Source organism: Camellia sinensis, chromosome 2, assembly GCF_055761805.1.
Source record: "Camellia sinensis isolate YWXY chromosome 2, ASM5576180v1, whole genome shotgun sequence".
NCBI lineage: Eukaryota > Viridiplantae > Streptophyta > Magnoliopsida > Ericales > Theaceae > Camellia > Camellia sinensis.
The window spans coordinates 13949135-13966845 of record NC_138962.1 but is presented as its reverse complement, the minus strand read 5'-3'; the positions used below and the strand labels follow the sequence as shown (position 1 = coordinate 13966845).

Genomic DNA, 17711 nt, shown 5'->3' with positions numbered 1-17711 from the left:
ATAAACTGTCTTCTACAACGGTCCGACATGACCCCCTAAACTGTCTTCTACAATGTTATGACACCACCATCCAGTGTCCTCTACCACGTTATGGCACCACCTTTCATAGTCTTCACCAACGGTCTGACACGACCATACAGTGTCTCCTATCTTTTTTTGGTTATGTATTTTCTTGTTTTGTTCCTCTCTTCAAACTCAAGTTGGTTAGTTTCTATCCTCCTTGAGTTTGCGGGGGGCTGTTAGAATTTACCATTCACACTCACCTACTACACTCCACCTACCACCAATTCACCCTCACCTACTCCTCACCTACTACCCAAACCCTCTCCTATATAATGCCACTCTGATTTGTAATACAATATAACATCAACAAAGCAATCAATAATACATATATTTCAACATGGGTATTATACAATACTATTCAGTGTTACTGTTATTGCAGATTGATGTGGTATATTTCAGATGGCAAATTGTTTGAGGGTCGAGTGTTCGCCTATGACTTTCATTTCAACATCGCTTTTATCAAAATTGAATCTAACGCAACTTTACCAACTGCAAGTCTAAGACTATTGGAAGACTATCAGTATAGATCCAAATGATATCCCTGGTCGTCCTCATTCAAATGTATCTAAACTTTGTCTTGGAGATAATGTTGTCGCAGTTGGTCGCTTCTTTGATGCACCATATAATCTCATGGCTGCTCGTGGTCAATTCAGGTACCCAAAGTAAATTTAGTTTGCATGTTGCAATTTTCTTGATGTTGATCTTAGGCTAGGTTTGGCATAACACAAAAAAGTCAAAAAGCCAAAAAGTCACTATCCTATTTAAGTCACATCATCTTATTAAATCACATCACCTCTTTACCACATCATTTCAAACCCAACCCATATTTCATAAAAAATCAAAAAATGTACTTATTTAGATCATCCCAAACAACTACACATTTTCCACTATTAGAATGTAGAATTCTATGATACTCTTAACTTTGCATAAATTATATTATGGTGCCATTACCTAATTATTGCATTATTTTGTGTTAATCAGAGTGCATAGACTATATGCGAAAGAAAAGGCTTAGTATTAATTATGGTACATTATTACTTGTAAGTGACTTGACTTTCTTTTCTTTCTGTGTAGTCTTGACTGCTGCAAGTTTGATTGTAAAGAGCTTTTCAGGGCGAACTGCAAAATTTCGAAAGTAATAGCTTTTTTCTCTCTTATGTTTACATTTGTGTTGGGCTTTTAGATTAGTAGAAAATGATGATACAACTGTCTTTCAATTTTTTTGGCATCCCCTACATTTAGGAATAGCGACGGGGCAGAGTAAATGGGAAATCTGCCCGATTGCCCCACACTGCTTCTCTTGGAATGTAGTTGGTACGGTGTGGATTTGGTATTTCATTAAAGACTCTGGATTCGGGTCAAAGTTTGGTATTTTCACCTTCAAAGGCCCATTTATACTATTATAATATAAAAATATTTCTAATATATTCCTAACATTAGTTTATATGTGTGCTTGATGTAGGTCTACATTTAGGCAAAAATTATGTGATACAATGCGTGGATCATACATGGTGGACTACAATCTGGCCCTAAAATGTTACATATGTCTTTGTAGTATATATGATATAATGCAATGAACTATTGGTTTTATTTGACTAGATTATATGTATTTAGGCAATCTTTGAACTAATGATTATTGTTTTTGCTAGTGTGGTATCGGCGGACCCCTTATCAATCATTATGGAGAAGTCATTGGAGTCAATTTTTATGATTCGCTATGTACACCTTTTCTCCCAGTCAACATAGTTTCTAAATGCTTGGAGCACTTCAAGAAATATGGGTATGTTTCAAATCTTTCTATGTCATTTCAAAATGCAGTGACTTTTTATTTTTTTTTAATAACTAGTTGGAAGCCACATGCATTCACTTGGGGTTTGTTGGGTAGTTTAACATGCATGCACTTGAATGCTAACCAAGAAAGATTATTTCTTATGCTCAAAAAGGTCTAATCATCTAGAACATCTAGATTTGTAGTTGAGGGAATTGTGCATGCTCAAGGAGGGTGAATGGGTAATATATTATTTTTTTGATTAATCCCCCTTTTAATTTCCTTCTTTTATATGGATCCCAAATAGTGTCTTTATAGATAACAATTCTTATATTTTATTTAAATTGATATTCAAATCTTGTGCTAGTTTATGAATTAGTGAATTCTTTTTATCTCTAACATTATTGAATGATTATGTGAGCCGATGGTAAATTTTCCAATGCTAACTTCAATTTGAAGGATGTAATAAAATAATGGAATATTCAATTTACTGCAAATTGACCAATTACTCAAATAGCTCATTTATACAATATGGATACCAAAGCATGAATGTAAATAAAAGCACAATGGACACACAGATTTTTATAGTGGTTTAGCTTGCAAGCTTGTGTTTACTTTTGGAAACTCACTGGAGTTTTTAATCCACTTAGTGAGTGGGTGTTTGGGGTTTGCTTTTTTGTTGGCTTTTTTTCTTCTTTAGTAAACTTATTAAAAATAAATAAATTTGAGAAGGCTTTTTGGTTCTACTTGACTAGAAGTACTGGAAAAGTAAAAAAATAAAAAAAAACGAAAAAAGTTTAGAAAGGACAAACAAAAAAAAAAAGAAGAAGCCAAAATCACGAGTTAACATTTTTTGCCCACGTGGTAATATGATTGTCACCAACATGTTGGTCTACGTGTCATTGTGCTTGTCCACATGGCATGGTGCTTGTCACTAAATTATATACACGTGGTGACTTTCTTGTCACCAAAATTCTATTTACATGAGCAGGTGCTCAATGCTTGTTAACAAATTAATAATCGTTATATCGCTGATCAAAAAGGAAAAAGAAAAACAAATGTCTTGTGTGCTCTCTCTCTCTCTCTCAAGTTACTTTGATTTTCAAATAATGTCTGTAAGATCTTCATGAAAGGAAACCCTTGTTTTACCACCATGTGTGGTGTATTACTTGATTGACACTACATTGTATGTTTTGGAACTTGAGATTTGTGTGGCTAGATCAATATTAGATGGTGGATTTTGCAGAAGCTTGGGATCTATAAGAGAAGTAGGGAATCACTGGAAATTTGTGTGGGAACTTTCTATTTGGTGCTTTGTGATCTAGGGAATTGGAGGTTTCCCCTCGATGGGTATTAGGCCCCATCAAGCGTTAGTGCTTACTGAAGTTACAAATATAAGAGGAGTAGGAATCATTGGAAATTGTTGGCAGGTTGTGATAGGAATTTTTTAGTAGGATTTTAGTGGTATGGAGAGTGGGCCCATCTTGTTCCACGCTACCATTTGGTAATATAAAAATAAATCTTTTGATGGAAAGGAGTAGTCGATCAGAAATGATACTTATACGGGCCTTGACCAACTAGGCGTAGTTCATGCATCCTTTTGTTACATTGGTGTTTATTTTGATTTTATTTGGATATTTTAGCTAGTAAGATTCGATTGAATTGCTATTTCAATTTGGTACTGCTTAATTGTTCTTTTGTGAGAAAATCAATATACTATATATTTCCGATTACTTAAGCCCATTGATTTTTGCTTTTCTTGAAGTACATTGGGTGGCTGATGCCAAAGTGCTTTACTGGCTTGGTGAGCTACTAAGAAGCATGGACACGACACAAACATGTGGACACATAAATTTTCAAAAAATGCAAGACATGACATGTTGGGAACACGTGAAAAAAATATAATTTCATATATTTATTATATGTCATTTTTTAAAATATTTAATATGCATTTTATGTCAAATATTTAATTTTATCAAATTTATCAACTTGAGGTGTGTTATTTTATGAAAAAAATTAAAAATTTTAATTTTTTTTTAAAAAATAGTCCTTAGTATGTCCTTAACGTGTCCTCAGTGTGTCTGCAGCGTGTTCGTAGCGTGTCCCTACGTGTCTGTAGTGTGTCTGTAGTGTATCCAAGTGTCCCAGCGTGTCCTACTCTTTCCAATGTGTCCAACACTTGTCCAGAGCTTGTTCGGCCCGTGTCCTTGTCCGACACGTGTCAGACACTTGTACGTGACCTCCAAAGAGGTGTCTGTGCTTCATGGGTGAGTTGTGCTCTCTTATTTGATGTAGAACATGATTGGTATAGATTAATGTCAAGATAATCAAGGATAAAGAGATTTAATAGGTTCCTTTCATCATTCTTGTAACTCCTGGTTTCTGTGAAGCACAGATACCTCTCCAAAGGCAACGTATGGGTGTCTGACCTGTGTCGGATACGGACACGCGGTTGGCATGTGTTGGACATTCTACCTAATGTGTCTCCCCCTCCCCCCTCCCCCTTCCCCTTCTTTTGTTTTTTGTAGCTAGACCCGCACACTCTTCAGACACTCTTGGACACATTATGGACATGTCAGAGACAAAAACCCTACCTCGTTGGAGATAGAGAGAGAAACCCTAACCATAGAAGACAAAGAAAGAGAAAGAGAAAGAGAGAGAAAAGGGAAAGGGTAAAGAACCTGTTGAAGCCCTAGATTGAGGCTAAATTGAGGTGTGTTCTTCCAATCTGTGTGTTCGACTCCCTCTCTTCCTCTTTTCGGTGCTCTCTGTTCGTCTTCGTCTAACTTGTTCATCTTCTTTGAACCTTCGTCTCTGTTCATCGCTCTCTCTTTTGTTATGTTCATCTCTCTCTCTTTCTTTGTTCTGTTCTCCTTCACTTCTCTTGCTTCTTTGTTCGACTCTCTCTTTCTCTTCTCTTCTTTGTGTTTGATTGTCTGTCTCTCTGATATCCACTCAAATAAAGACCGTCTCTCTCCTCTTCTTTATTGTTTTTACCTATTTTATTTTGGGTAACAAAAAAAAATCTTTTTTTCTGTTAGAATCCACCTACTCTCCACCTACTTCACCCACTTAAACCTACTCCACTAAACCTAACCCACTACACCACTACCACCTCACTTACTCCACTAAACCTAACCCACTACACCACTACCACCTCCACTTCACCTACTCCTTACCTACTACACACTCACCCTCTTCTATATATAGGAATCATGAATCATTGTAATATATATCAATATAAATCAATCAATAATACAATTCTCTATTTCTCGTTATACATTAAATTTCTACATGGTATCAGAGCAAGGTTAAGCACTTAGTATTTTTCGTTTCACCGGCGGGCGGCAACCTCGCCTTGGCCGCCCGCCGGACCTCAACCTATTCCGCTTATTTTCTACACATACCTTCCCATCACTGCCTAAATCCTCTCTCTTGAGGCCAATGTGAATTCCTCTTCTTCATAATCTGCACTAACTGTGGCATCTTTTCCTGGGGCAAACTCTGCAACCCAACACTCAATCTATGCTTCTCCTCCATGCTCATTTGCCTCTTGTTAGGATCCTTCGCCTTCGGCTTTGGTTTGGGCTTCGCCACAGCCTTGAGCTTCACTGCAGCTTTCAGCTTCACGGCAGCCTTCGGTTTCACAGCAGCTTTTGGCTTCGCAGCTGGCTTGGCCATTGCCGCTGGCTTGGGCTTCACAGCGGCTTTTGCTTTTGGCGCAGCAGCTTTTGTCTTAGCCGGAGCCTTCTTTTCCTTTTTCGCTTTTACAGCCTTCGGCTTTGCAGCAGCCTTCGGCTTTGCTTCCCTCTGGTGGCTCCCCAGGTTCCACCTGAGCTGCATGATTCATTTATAGCTGCAATTGATAAGGGAAGTATTAGAACAATGCCCAATAGAAGTATGCCAGCTACTCCTTACCCTACTCCTGGAGCACTATTAATAGGTGATGCTTTCAACATGCGTCATCCTTTAACTGGTGGAGGAATGACTGGAGCCCTGTATAAGGTGTTTTGTGCATCTCCTGATCAAGCAAGGAAGGAAATGCGTGAAGCATGTTTTGATTATTTGAGCCTTGGAGGTGTGTGTTCAACAGGACCAGTGGCTTTACTCTCTGGTCTAAATCCTAGCCCATTGAGCTTGATACTCCATTTCTTTGCTATAGCCATATATGGTGTTGGCCGTCTCTTGCTACCATTTCCTTCCCCTAAGCGCCTGTGGATAGCAGCTAGATTATTTTTGGGTGCATCGGCTATCATTTTTCCCCTCTTTCTCTCACATGGGCTTGTCCCCTCTCTCTCCTCCGTTTGATTTCAAAATCCATTATTTTTATTTATTTTCTCCAAACCACTTTCCTTATTTCCCCCATCTTTCATTTTGATTTCAAATATATTTTTATTATTTCTTTCTTTATTTTTCTTTCACATTATTTTTTAATCTTTTTCAAATTCCATTCATACCATATAGCTTTGCACACCAAACCATCTTTTATTCATCTCAGGGATCAACCCCGATCACAATTTTACCAAAAAAAAAAAAAAAAAAAAAAAAAAACCACCACAACAACACAAACCACAACACCACAAGATTTGTTTTCTTTTCTGCAGACGGCCACCCACCGACCTCACTTTTTCGCCTATTCTGCCGGTCTTTTCTTCTTGCCTCCGTCCTGGGCGGCCCTTGACGGTGTTGCCTCCGTGTTTCCCACTCCACTGGGCACGATCACTCCACCCTGCTCCTCCACTACAGCATATGGCGGACCTCCAAATCGGAACATAACGGTGGCCTTCCGCTTCAGCTCCTTATTTTCCGCCTTTAGCACACTTATCTCTGCTCGCGCATCCTTATACATGCGTTGGAGCAGAGCCAGTTGGGCGTTTAACTGCTGCACCTCATTTGTCCTACTCTGCAGCCGGTGCGACAAGTTTGTGACCGCAGTCATAGTTTCAACACAGGACTTCAATGTATACTGATTAGCTTCAATATCCGTTTGCACTGCCATTTTTTGCTCCACCGACCGCATCGAAAAGTTCAACGGAGCAAAACCAGAGGTGTTTGGTTGAGGTTCACAGGCCACCGCACCAGTTATCTCTCTTGTTGACTCGTTGAGGTCGGGAAAGAGAGTGAGCAGACCACGGGAAGAAGAGGCTATGTTCTGGGTCGCTGAACGGGAAGAAGAAGCCATGTTTTTGGGTTGCTGCGTGTTTCAGAGAAGGGTTGGTTACAGAATGTTACAGAGAACGAAGAGGTTTCAACTGGTTTGTTATGCTTCCAAGCCTCAGACTTCGCTTTGGTTTATAAAGACAGAGACGACGAGGCCGACACGCGCTCTGTCAATCACGTGCATCGCCGCGTGTCAAGCGCCCCTTTTGATGGCTCGACGCTTTCTGTCGGGCACGTCTTTTGATGAAGTGGGCGCGCCTTTTGATGGCACGCCTTTTTATGGATTGGGCACGCCTTTTGATGGCATGCCTTTTGAAAGATTGGGCACACCTTTTGAGGGTGCGACTTTTTAAGGGTCCGACAAGACTCTGTAAACTGTCCCGACATTGATTCCGGTTAGCTCCTTCATGGGTCCGACAAGACTCTGTAAACTGTCCCGACATTGATTCCGGTTAGCTCCTTTATGGGTCCGACAAGACTCTGTAAACTGTCCCGACATTGATTCCGGTTAGTTTCTACAAGGGTCCAGCAAGACTCCGTAAACTGTCACAACAACTGTCACAACATTGTCTGCTACAACGGTCCGACATGACCCCATAAACTGTCTTCTACATCGGTCTGACACCGCCATCCAGTGTCCTCTACACCGTTATGACACCACCATACAGTGTCCTCTACAACGTTATGACACCCCCATACAGTGTCCTCTACAACGTTATGACACCACCATCCAGTGTCTTCACCAATGGTCTGACACGACCATACAGTGTCTCTTATCCTCTTTTATTTTTATGTATTTTCTTGTTTTGTTACTCTCTCCAAACTCAAGTTGGTTAGTTCCTATCCCCCTTGAGTTTGCGGGGGGCTGTTAAAATCCACCTACTCTCCACCTACTTCACCCACTTAAACCTACTCCACTAAACCTAACCTACTACACCACTACCACCTCACTTACTCCACTAAACCTAACCCACTACACCACTACCACCTCCACTTCACCTACTCCTTACCTACTACACACTCACCCTCTTCTATATATAGGAATCATGAATCATTGTAATATATATCAATATAAATCAATCAATAATACAATTCTCTATTTCTCTTTATACATTAAATTTCTACATTTTCCCCTTTTTTACTTTTTTTTTTAAATATATTTTTAATATTGTTATCTATTAAACATTAATTATTTCTATTTGCAAAAAAAAAAAAAAAATATTTATGAATGATATTTGATATTAAAATAAATAAATAATATATATAAAAATAATATATATTTTTAATTTTGCATATAATAAATAAAAAAAATTATATATATAGTGCCTATCCCCAACGTGTCGTGTCCCTCATTTTCTAAAATTTTTTGTGTCATGTGTCCATGTCCGTGTTCGTGTTGTGTCATGTGTCCATGTCCATGTCCATGTCCGTACTTCATAACCTGGTTCCCATTTAGATTCGTTTGATTTGAAAATTTGGTATGTGTGGGCACATCTAGATTTCTTATTTGGTAACCCTGTCCAGATCTTTCTTTCTGGATTGCCTTCTTCAGTTCTCCTTTTTTGGATTGCTCCCTCATATTGTCCTTTTTTGGTCACCTTACCTTGGCTTTGTCAAGATCTCCCCAATCGAGTGATCACTATAAGCCGGTCTCTAATTGTTTAATGATCCCCTCGGTTTCCCCAAGGAGATCGCTTGGTGCACCTTCCATCATCCAGCCTAAGACTTACACTACAAGTTACCAGGCTGGGAGCAGGGCAAAGAATCTCAGCACATAATCATTGGAGGATAGTGGCTTGGAGGCTAGAGTCAATGGATTGTTAGGATTGCATTGTGGTGCCCCTCCCTTGACCAGCCTTAGAGAGAGAGAGAGAGACATTGACCGAGACATCTGATATGTCTGACAGATTGAGGTAAGGAACCTCCATTGTTTTTGCGTAAAAGGTGTATGGGAGATAGGAGATACCAAAACAAAGATCTCAGGATAGGAGATTTCTAGTAGTCACACTAAAGGGATTAGGCCGCCTGCCCCCCTTAAGCTGCTCTTAACAGCCCAACTTCCCTATAAAAAGGAATGCTCCCCATGGATGATTAACAACTGCTCATCCCTTTCTCCAACAAAAGCTGAAGGTCACTTTTCAAACTCTTAAATCGTAATTTTTTTTGAATAATTAGTTTTATTTACTGCAGAAATCCTAAGGTTACTTTGTTCGTGAATTAGTGTTTTGGAAAGTAAAGTATGCATAATAAATGTGACAAAGCAGGATATGATTACAAAGAATTAAGCCTACAAAGGCATGGTCATTGATTTGAAGTCTTCGTTACATTTTTACACCCGTTCTCAACATACCATTAAACACTTGCTTGAAGAAAATCGTGTAGGTAGCATGGTTATCAGAATCCCGATCCAGATCTTACGATCCATTTGAGTATAATCGATTCGGATCGTGTAAAAAAATCCTTATAGGTAGGATCTTTCGATCCTAGTAATGGGATCTTATAGGATCGTGGAATCCCGATCCGAATCCGATCCTATTTACAAGTCTTGTTTTGTATTGTATGACATATTTTATTGTAAATTTTATGTTTATTGTCTAAATACCCATTTATGTGGTCAAAATAAATAATAAAAATTAAGTAGTATTAAATCAAATAGACAAAAAAAAAAAAAAAAAAAGGAAACAAACATTCAAATATTGCAGTAATTTAAGAAAATTAACTAGTCAGAAAAACAAACTTAGTTTTAGCAGAGTTTAAGGAGGGTAAGATGATTGCAACTTTATCTAAATTTTTGGAGAGATTATTTTTGTTATTCGAATCCGCTCTACCAGGGATGCTAACGATAAACCTTATCATTCGGTTAAGTTGCTCTTTTTAGTTCTTAATCTATTTTCATATCTAACTTTGTTAAATATTTTTCATCACTTTTTATGCATTATTGTAAATTGTAAAGTATTTTGTTATAGAATTCTTCCTCTTCACCTTCTTTTTTGATGAAATACAAAACTTTTACCATCGAGTTGTCTATTATATAATATTATATGTATATTTTATATGGAGTATTATATTTTTCACAATATCTTCACTTTTTTTTAATAGAATATATGCTCATTTTGTGTATACTTTTTAGAAAATATTTATTTAAATTAAATAATTATGTAATTTGTCTTTTTCGGTAGGATCTTACGATCCTCGATCCGATTCTACGATCCGATTCTATAAACACCTCCAACGATCCAACGTAGGATCCCGATTTTAACAACCTTGGTAGGTAGTTGCTAGTAAGTTTGCTTGATAAATTATTTTCTCCCCATGGTGCACTCTTTTATATGGGAGGTGTTGCTTAGTCTACCATTCCTCATATTCTGTAGTAGGTCTCATTTTTACGGATGCCCCTTGTAATTATAAATATACTCATATTTCGATTTACATTTATGTTGTGTGCGCTATACTTTCAAAGACTTTCATGTGTGCATTTTAAAATTTATTATTATTTTTTGTTATTGCTAACTTTTTAAACTCGTGGCCTCCCTTTTGTCACATTCTGTCTCAGTGGAGGTGAGCCAGGGTAACCGTGTCTTTGACATGCTCTGTACTTTGCATAGTATATGTGTTACTAGGTGTTCTATAGCCTGGAAGTTTGTTAGATCTTTGTGAATTAGTAACTTAAAAAAACTAATAGAAATCATTTTAAAGCTGTCTTAGAGGGTCTGATGGTTTGTATCATGGCATAGGAATTTCTGTCGACCTTGGCTTGGAATGGAAATGACTAATCTTTATGCGGCAAGTGTAGACAAGTTGGAAAGAATTATCCAAAAGTTCCCCAATATTGTCAAAGGTGTTCTTGTTGAAAAGGTATGTTCTCTGCCACACCTTGTTTTAGATAGATCTCAATTCGTTGGGGCAATATCTTCTTTCTAGATGTTGAATGACTTTATGAAAACTACAATAATTTTGACTGCATATCAAGAATATTGAGGTTATTGGTGTCAGGATAACTGCAAAATATATTATTCTGGACCATATGCTGCTTACATCTCTTGTTTCATCAGTGTACTTATGGACTAGAATGCTAAATTAAGTATAAAAGGTATACCAAAGAGTCATTAGGTGTGTTTAGTTTGCTTTTGAGAGAGTGATTTTCAAAAAAAAAAATTTGGGGAGAGAATTTAGAAATTTTTTTAGTTTGTTTGGTTGTATATTTTGAAAGTAGTTTTGGAGTTTGAGAGTTTGGGATGATTTGATATTTTGTTGTAATTTAGTAGATGTGTGTAAAAGAAAAAGTGATTGAAAAGGAGAGAGGAGAGAGAAAAAAATGATTGATTGATGTGTAAGAGAGAGATTGATTTTGGAATTTTTTTGAGAAAACCACAAACCAAACAAAATTTTGGAAAAAAATTTCAAAAACGACTCTCCCAAAATCAAACCAAACAAGCCCATTTTTTCTGTACATTTGTACATATATTAGAAAGGAAGCATACATATGGTACCGTGAGCCAAATTAATAAAAAAATAAATATGAGAAATTACTTAAAAAAGTAAAAAATGAGTAGTTCATAATTAACCCATCAGAACCTCAATTGCTCATCACTGTGAGAAGTTGATCTTACTTCACTTTCTGCATGCAAGTTGTTGTTGTTGTTGTTGGTTTTTATTTTTTATTTTAATTAAAAAAATCCTGCAAGATTTATTGAACAAACAACTAAATTATATGATTGCAAGATTAACAGAAGAAATGAGTACATGATATGGTCACACCTAGATTTCCTACACATATGAGGCCAAGCTACACTTAAGAAGCCACACAATTAGCTTTTAAAGGACAAACATCAATGGAGACTACCATCTCTCCGTTTCAAAATTTTAGAGATATATGAATGAAGATAAATTTTGGTTGATCATGAAGATCAATCCTAACTTTTGCATTGGATTTAATTTAAGGTAGCACAAGCACATCATTTGCCTATGTGCTACTTGTAACAATAGAAATCACCAAATCATGATGTTAAAATTCACCTACTACACACCTACCACTACCACCTACTACACACTCACCTACTTCACCTACTCTCCACCTACTCTCACCTACTCTATACCTACTACACACTCACCTATTCTCTTCCCACATCCTCTCTTCTATATATAGGAATCATTGTAATATATCAAAAAATCAATCAATAATACAATCAATATCTATACAATTCTCTATTTTTCTTTATACATTAAATTTCTACATGGTATCAGAGCAGGTTTAGAGCCTAATATTTTCGCTTCCCCGGCGGGCGGCAACCTCACCTTAGCCGCCCGCCGGACCTCAACCTATTCCGTTTATTTTCTACACATACCTTCCCATCATTGCCCAAATACTTTCAGACTATGTCTCCATTGTGAGTCTTGAGAGCCTTGACAGCTTTACCCCTTGATACACCTACCTGTGTCATCACCAAATCAATGTCACGTGGCTCCACCCCAGTCTCGTCAATCTCTTTCTCTTTCTCATCCACTTGTGCTCCAGCAGCAGCAGCAGAAATGTCTGGCTTTTCAGCAACTCCCGGGCCCTCAATACAAGCTCCTGATTGTTAACAGTACCATCTGTTTCAGCAATTATCATCTGAATTGCATTGCTGAGAGCTCCGTAAGCTTCATCAGCATTGCCAGATGGGCTAGCATCAGCAGAAGTTTGATCGGTTTGGCAGCCACTGATCAAAATGCCATTTTCAGGAAGTGCCCGCTTGCTTGCTCCTGCATAAACCTCTTGCTTGCTGGCCACTTCTGTTTCAAGCACAGGTTTTGCATAGCTTTCATCATTTTCATCAAGCTTTTGCTTCAGGAACTCCTTAACCAGATTTCCAACCATCCCCAAAAACCCACTGCCTTCGTCCCCACATTATTTCCTTTTTTGCTCCCAACCCTCCTGTCACATTATTTCCTCTCCCACATGCACTTTATGATGAAATATTTTTTTTTTTTAATCAACCCACTCCTTCTCTCTCTGGTCCCTTTCTCTTTACTCATTATTCCCCTTGTTCCCCACTCTCTCAGTATATATATATATATATATATAAAACCCATCAAAGAAGAACGATCAAAATCTGAGAAATTACTTCTACAGTTAAAACCAGTAAGCTTCAGCCATTGAAGAGCAAGCTCAGAAATTGTTGCCTCTCCCACTTGCGGCCTTGCCGCTGCTTCTAGCCACGGATCGCTTTGGTTTAGGCCTGCCCTATTCTCTGTTTCTTTTATGATGATGATGGGGACAGAAACAGACAAAAGAGAAAACAGCTTTCTCTATACCCCATGCCGTTAATGTTGCTTACAGATGTGTTTTTCTTTGGCCATCAAGTGGCGAATTGGAGGATTTTTTAAATTGGTAATGGAGAAGTGGGGAGTGTGAGATAATGATGCTGTCCCTGCCTTGGATAGGGGGCCACATGTTAAAACCCATCTTTTCTTTTGCATCCCACTCACCGACTCCCTCACATTTTTCGCTTTTTTTATTTTCTTTTATCTTTCTTTTTTCATTATATAAAAAAAAAAAAAAAAAACCAACACAATTTACAAATTTGCACAAAAAATTATATTTTATTCATCTCAGGGAATCCACCCCGATCACATTTCTACAACAACACACCCAAAAAAAAAAAAAAAAAAAAACAACCGATTTGTTTTCTTTTCTGCAGACGGCCACACACCGACCTCACTTCTTCGCCTATTCCGCCGGTCTTTTCTTCTTGCCTCCGTCCTGGGCGGTCCTTGACGGTGTTGCCTCCGTGTTTCCCACTCCACTGGGCACGATCACTATTCCCTGCTCCTCCACTGCAGCATATGGCGGACCTCCGAATCGGAACATCACGGTAGCCTTCCGCTTCAGCTCCTTATTTTCCGCCTTTAGCACACTTATCTCTGCTCGCGCATCCTTATACATGCGTTGGAGCAGAGCCAGTTGGGCGTTTAGCTGCTGCACCTCATTTGTTCTACTTTGCAGCCGGTGCGACAAGTTTGTGACCGCCGTCATGGTCTCCACACATGACTTCAAAGTATACTGATTGGCCTCAATATCAGTTTGCACCGCCATTTTTTGCTCCACAGACCGCATCGGAAAGTTCAACGGAGCAAAATCAGAGGTGTTTGGTTGAGATTCACGGGCCACCGCACCAGTTATCTCTCTTGTTGACTCGTTGAGGTCTGGAAAGAGAGTGAGCAGACTACGGGACGAAGAGGCCATTTTCTGGGCAACCGAGTGTTACAGAGTGTTTCAAGATTTGCAGCTCTTAGAGATAATCTCTCAGAAAACGAATATTTCTCTCAGAAAATGAAGAGTTTTTCAGAAGTTTTTTTCACAAGGTTTTTTTGTCTTCGCTTCTGCCTCAAGCACAGCCTCCGCCTCAGTTTATAAAGACCCTGACGAAGAGGCAGACACGCGCATCATGCGCCGCTCGGTGCTCGCCGACAACTTGGGCGCGCCTTTTGATGGCACGTCTTTTGATGGCACGCCTTTTTATGGATTGGGCACACCTTTTGATGGCACGCCTTTTGAAAGATTGGGCACACCTTTTGAGGGTGCGACTTTTTAGGGGTCCGACAAGACTCTGTAAACTGTCCCGACATTGATTCCGGTTAGCTCCTTCAAGGGTCCGACAAGACTCTGTAAACTGTCCCGACATTGATTCCGGTTAGCTCCTTCATGGGTCCGACAAGACTCTGTAAACTGTCCCGACATTGATTCCGGTTAGCTCCTTTATGGGTCCGACAAGACTCTATAAACTGTCCCGACATTGATTCCGGTTAGTTTCTACAAGGGTCCAGCAAGACTCCGTAAACTGTCACAACAACTGTCACAACATTGTCTGCTACAACGGTCCGAGATGACCCCATAAACTGTCTTCTACACCGGTCCGACATGACCCCATAAACTGTCTTCTACATCGGTCTGCCATAACCATACAGTGTCCTCTACAACGTTATGACACCACCATCCAGTGTCTTCACCAATGGTCTGACACGACCATACAGTGTCTCCTATCCTCTTTTATTTTTATGTATTTTCTTGTTTTGTTACTCTCTCCAAACTCAAGTTGGTTAGTTCCTATCCCCCTTGAGTTTGCGGGGGTTGTTAAAATTCACCTACTACACACCTACCACTACCACCTACTACACACTCACCTACTTCACCTACTCTCACCTACTCCATACCTACTACACACTCACCTATTCTCTTCCCACATCCTCTCTTCTATATATAGGAATCATTGTAATATATCAAAAAATCAATCAATAATACAATCAATATCTATACAATTCTCTATTTTTCTTTATACATTAAATTTCTACACATGAACTATGAACTAACATCGACCTCAATTTTGGAAGAATCGCAAACAACTGAAACAAAACCATCACAGATTCCCCTGTTTTAGACATTTTGTTTAAAAAGTTCTCAATCCCTACTAGTAGTAACAAAACATTAAACGAAAAATAGAAAAAAAAAAAATTATTCTTTCCACAATTTCTTGCTGCAAGTTGCAATTACAAGCCTCTACAATTGCTACAAGAGCCTTTTCTCTAAGTTTGTCACATATACTTCAAAAACCTCCAGTTACTCCTAGAAGATAAGCATAGAAAAATATGCAACTTGGTGTTAAAATTTCTAGAAATCATTGCCAAGAGTTCAGAAGAAACTGATCAGTTTCACCCTACGTGATGTGCTTGTTCAGTGGAAAGCTGTTCATGCATAAGCAATCTGTTACGAAATTAAAATCTAGGCCACGTCCATTTTTCTTCCTGAATTGAGTGATTTAACCATAAATCCATCTGTTGACTATGTAAGCCCCTAATATTTCTTTTTTCCCCAAAATGAGTGAGCCCTAGAAAGTAAGGGTGTTCACGAGTCGAGTCAGGTTTGACTCAAACCCGCTACTCGACTGAAACTGTTCGGTTTGGAAACATGTTCAATTGTTTCCGACCGCATGTTAATTCAAAACCGTCCGTCCATCTTCTTTGGTTTGGTGGTCGGATTCGGACGGTTTTCGAAATTACAAAGCCAAATATCAAAAAATTCAAAAAAGCAATTGTAGATTCACGAGGTTCAACAGATTCAATGACCAAAAGAAGAACAAAAAACACTTCCATATAAATACGATTTCTGGTATACCAAAAACAATTAACTAAACTTAAAAAAAAATAAAACAAAAACTAAACTTAAGGATCAATAGATCTAGATCAATCGGCGTCACTACCGCATCCAACCATCTGCATTTTTACCATCATCGTTCTTGAAGCTTCAAGATCAATCAGTTGTTGTGTATTCCCAACATACAATTGAATCTCTGATAGAATAGTGAGAGAGAAGAAGAGAACGAATGAGGGAGAGAGATACATGGGAGAAAGAGAAAGTGGTTGACAGTAGGTGAGAGAGAGGAGAGAGAATGAGGGAACAATAAAGAGAGATACATGGAAAAAAGAGAAATCTGTTGACAGGAAGAGAGAGAATAAGAGAATGATAGATACAATGATTGGAAAAAAGATAAAGTGGTTGAGCATTTTGAGACTGATTTTTACATAAAAGAGAAACGTGTTTGAGAGTTTTCCAGATATCATAACACGTGTGCTGCGCAGATAATGTGCAATCCCGAAGACCAGTAAAAACTTGATAAGAGGAAAGTTAACGTTTTTACAATATATATTCAGTTGGTTCGGTTTCAACGGGTCCCAAATATCTAAACCCGTTAATCGAACCAATACTCGAAAAATTACATTTTAACAAACTGCAGCTGACCGCATGGTGTTTCGAAACCGTCCGTATGCTCATCGGGTCGGATGGTCTGTTTGGGTGGGTCGGGTTTCACGGTTCGGTGAACGCCCTTACTAGAAAGAAAAACAACTCATAGTGCACCATCATACAGTAAGGTTGTGTTTGGATCTTTGATTTGAGTAAGATTTATATTGGGAAAAATAGGAAAGAGAAATGTGAATAAAAAGATGGATTTTACCTTTCAAACACATCCTAAGTGGATTTTCTCATCCTAAGATGGATTTGACCTTTCAAACATAGCTACATAAGGTTCATCAAACTAGAGGACAAGAAGAATGGCCCGTGTTTTGAAAAATATAACTCTAATAGTTTGAACTAGGGTTCTTGCCTTCACTTCTACTGTGATGTTAGAAGAATGCTCAATTTAGGAACTATTTTAAATAGTCTAAGTGAATTGAATCTCAATATGGTTTTACTCTTCCAATCGCCTAAAGCGAATTGGAGTTGATTGCAAGTTTCTGAGCAATATTACAAGTTGCAACATTACAAGCTAGAATAAGAATATAAAACATGAAACTATAATATGAAGAAGAATGGGGAAAAAGTAGCAGTGCATAGGATTTACATTATTTGTTTCCATTTGTTTGAAGAAACACTAACTGAAAGGAACAATATCTAGATTTACTCACACATGCACTTGCTTGTAGCAATGGATACCAATTTTGAAAATGTTCCCCAAGGATAAAAGAAAGTTTTAATAGCTATGCAGTTAAATAATACATAGAATAGAATTAATATCATTCAGGATTTATAATATTGCATAAAATCAATGGCCCCGTTTGGTAGAGTTGTGGGAAAGTGATTATAACTTATAGCCTAATAGCTTATAGCTTGTAGCTGTGAACATAAGCTGATTTTTGACTTATAAATTAAGCTTCTCCTTTCCCACTCAAAGAATAAGTTGATTTT

General features: G+C 38.3%; 1 protein-coding gene across 11 annotated transcripts in view; it reads left to right on the top strand.

The window, feature by feature from the left end:
• The window catches only part of LOC145789358 (putative protease Do-like 14), a 29767-nt gene that overhangs the window by 4102 nt on the left and 7954 nt on the right, over positions 1-17711 (top strand). For 4 of the 11 annotated variants that reach the window (XM_082913746.1, XM_082913745.1, XM_082913744.1 and 1 more), the window contains exons 5-8: positions 443-716; positions 1138-1198; positions 1713-1843; positions 10726-10846. In XM_082913746.1, the coding sequence (XP_082769872.1) occupies positions 694-716; positions 1138-1198; positions 1713-1843; positions 10726-10846 (336 nt within the window). In that variant the 5' untranslated portion in view covers positions 443-693. Of the gene's footprint in view, positions 1-442; positions 717-1137; positions 1199-1305; positions 1432-1525; positions 1575-1712; positions 1844-10725; positions 10847-17711 lie in introns of all 11 variants that reach the window. The other 7 variants (XM_082913737.1, XM_082913743.1, XM_082913736.1 and 4 more) reach the window with 4 other exon arrangements.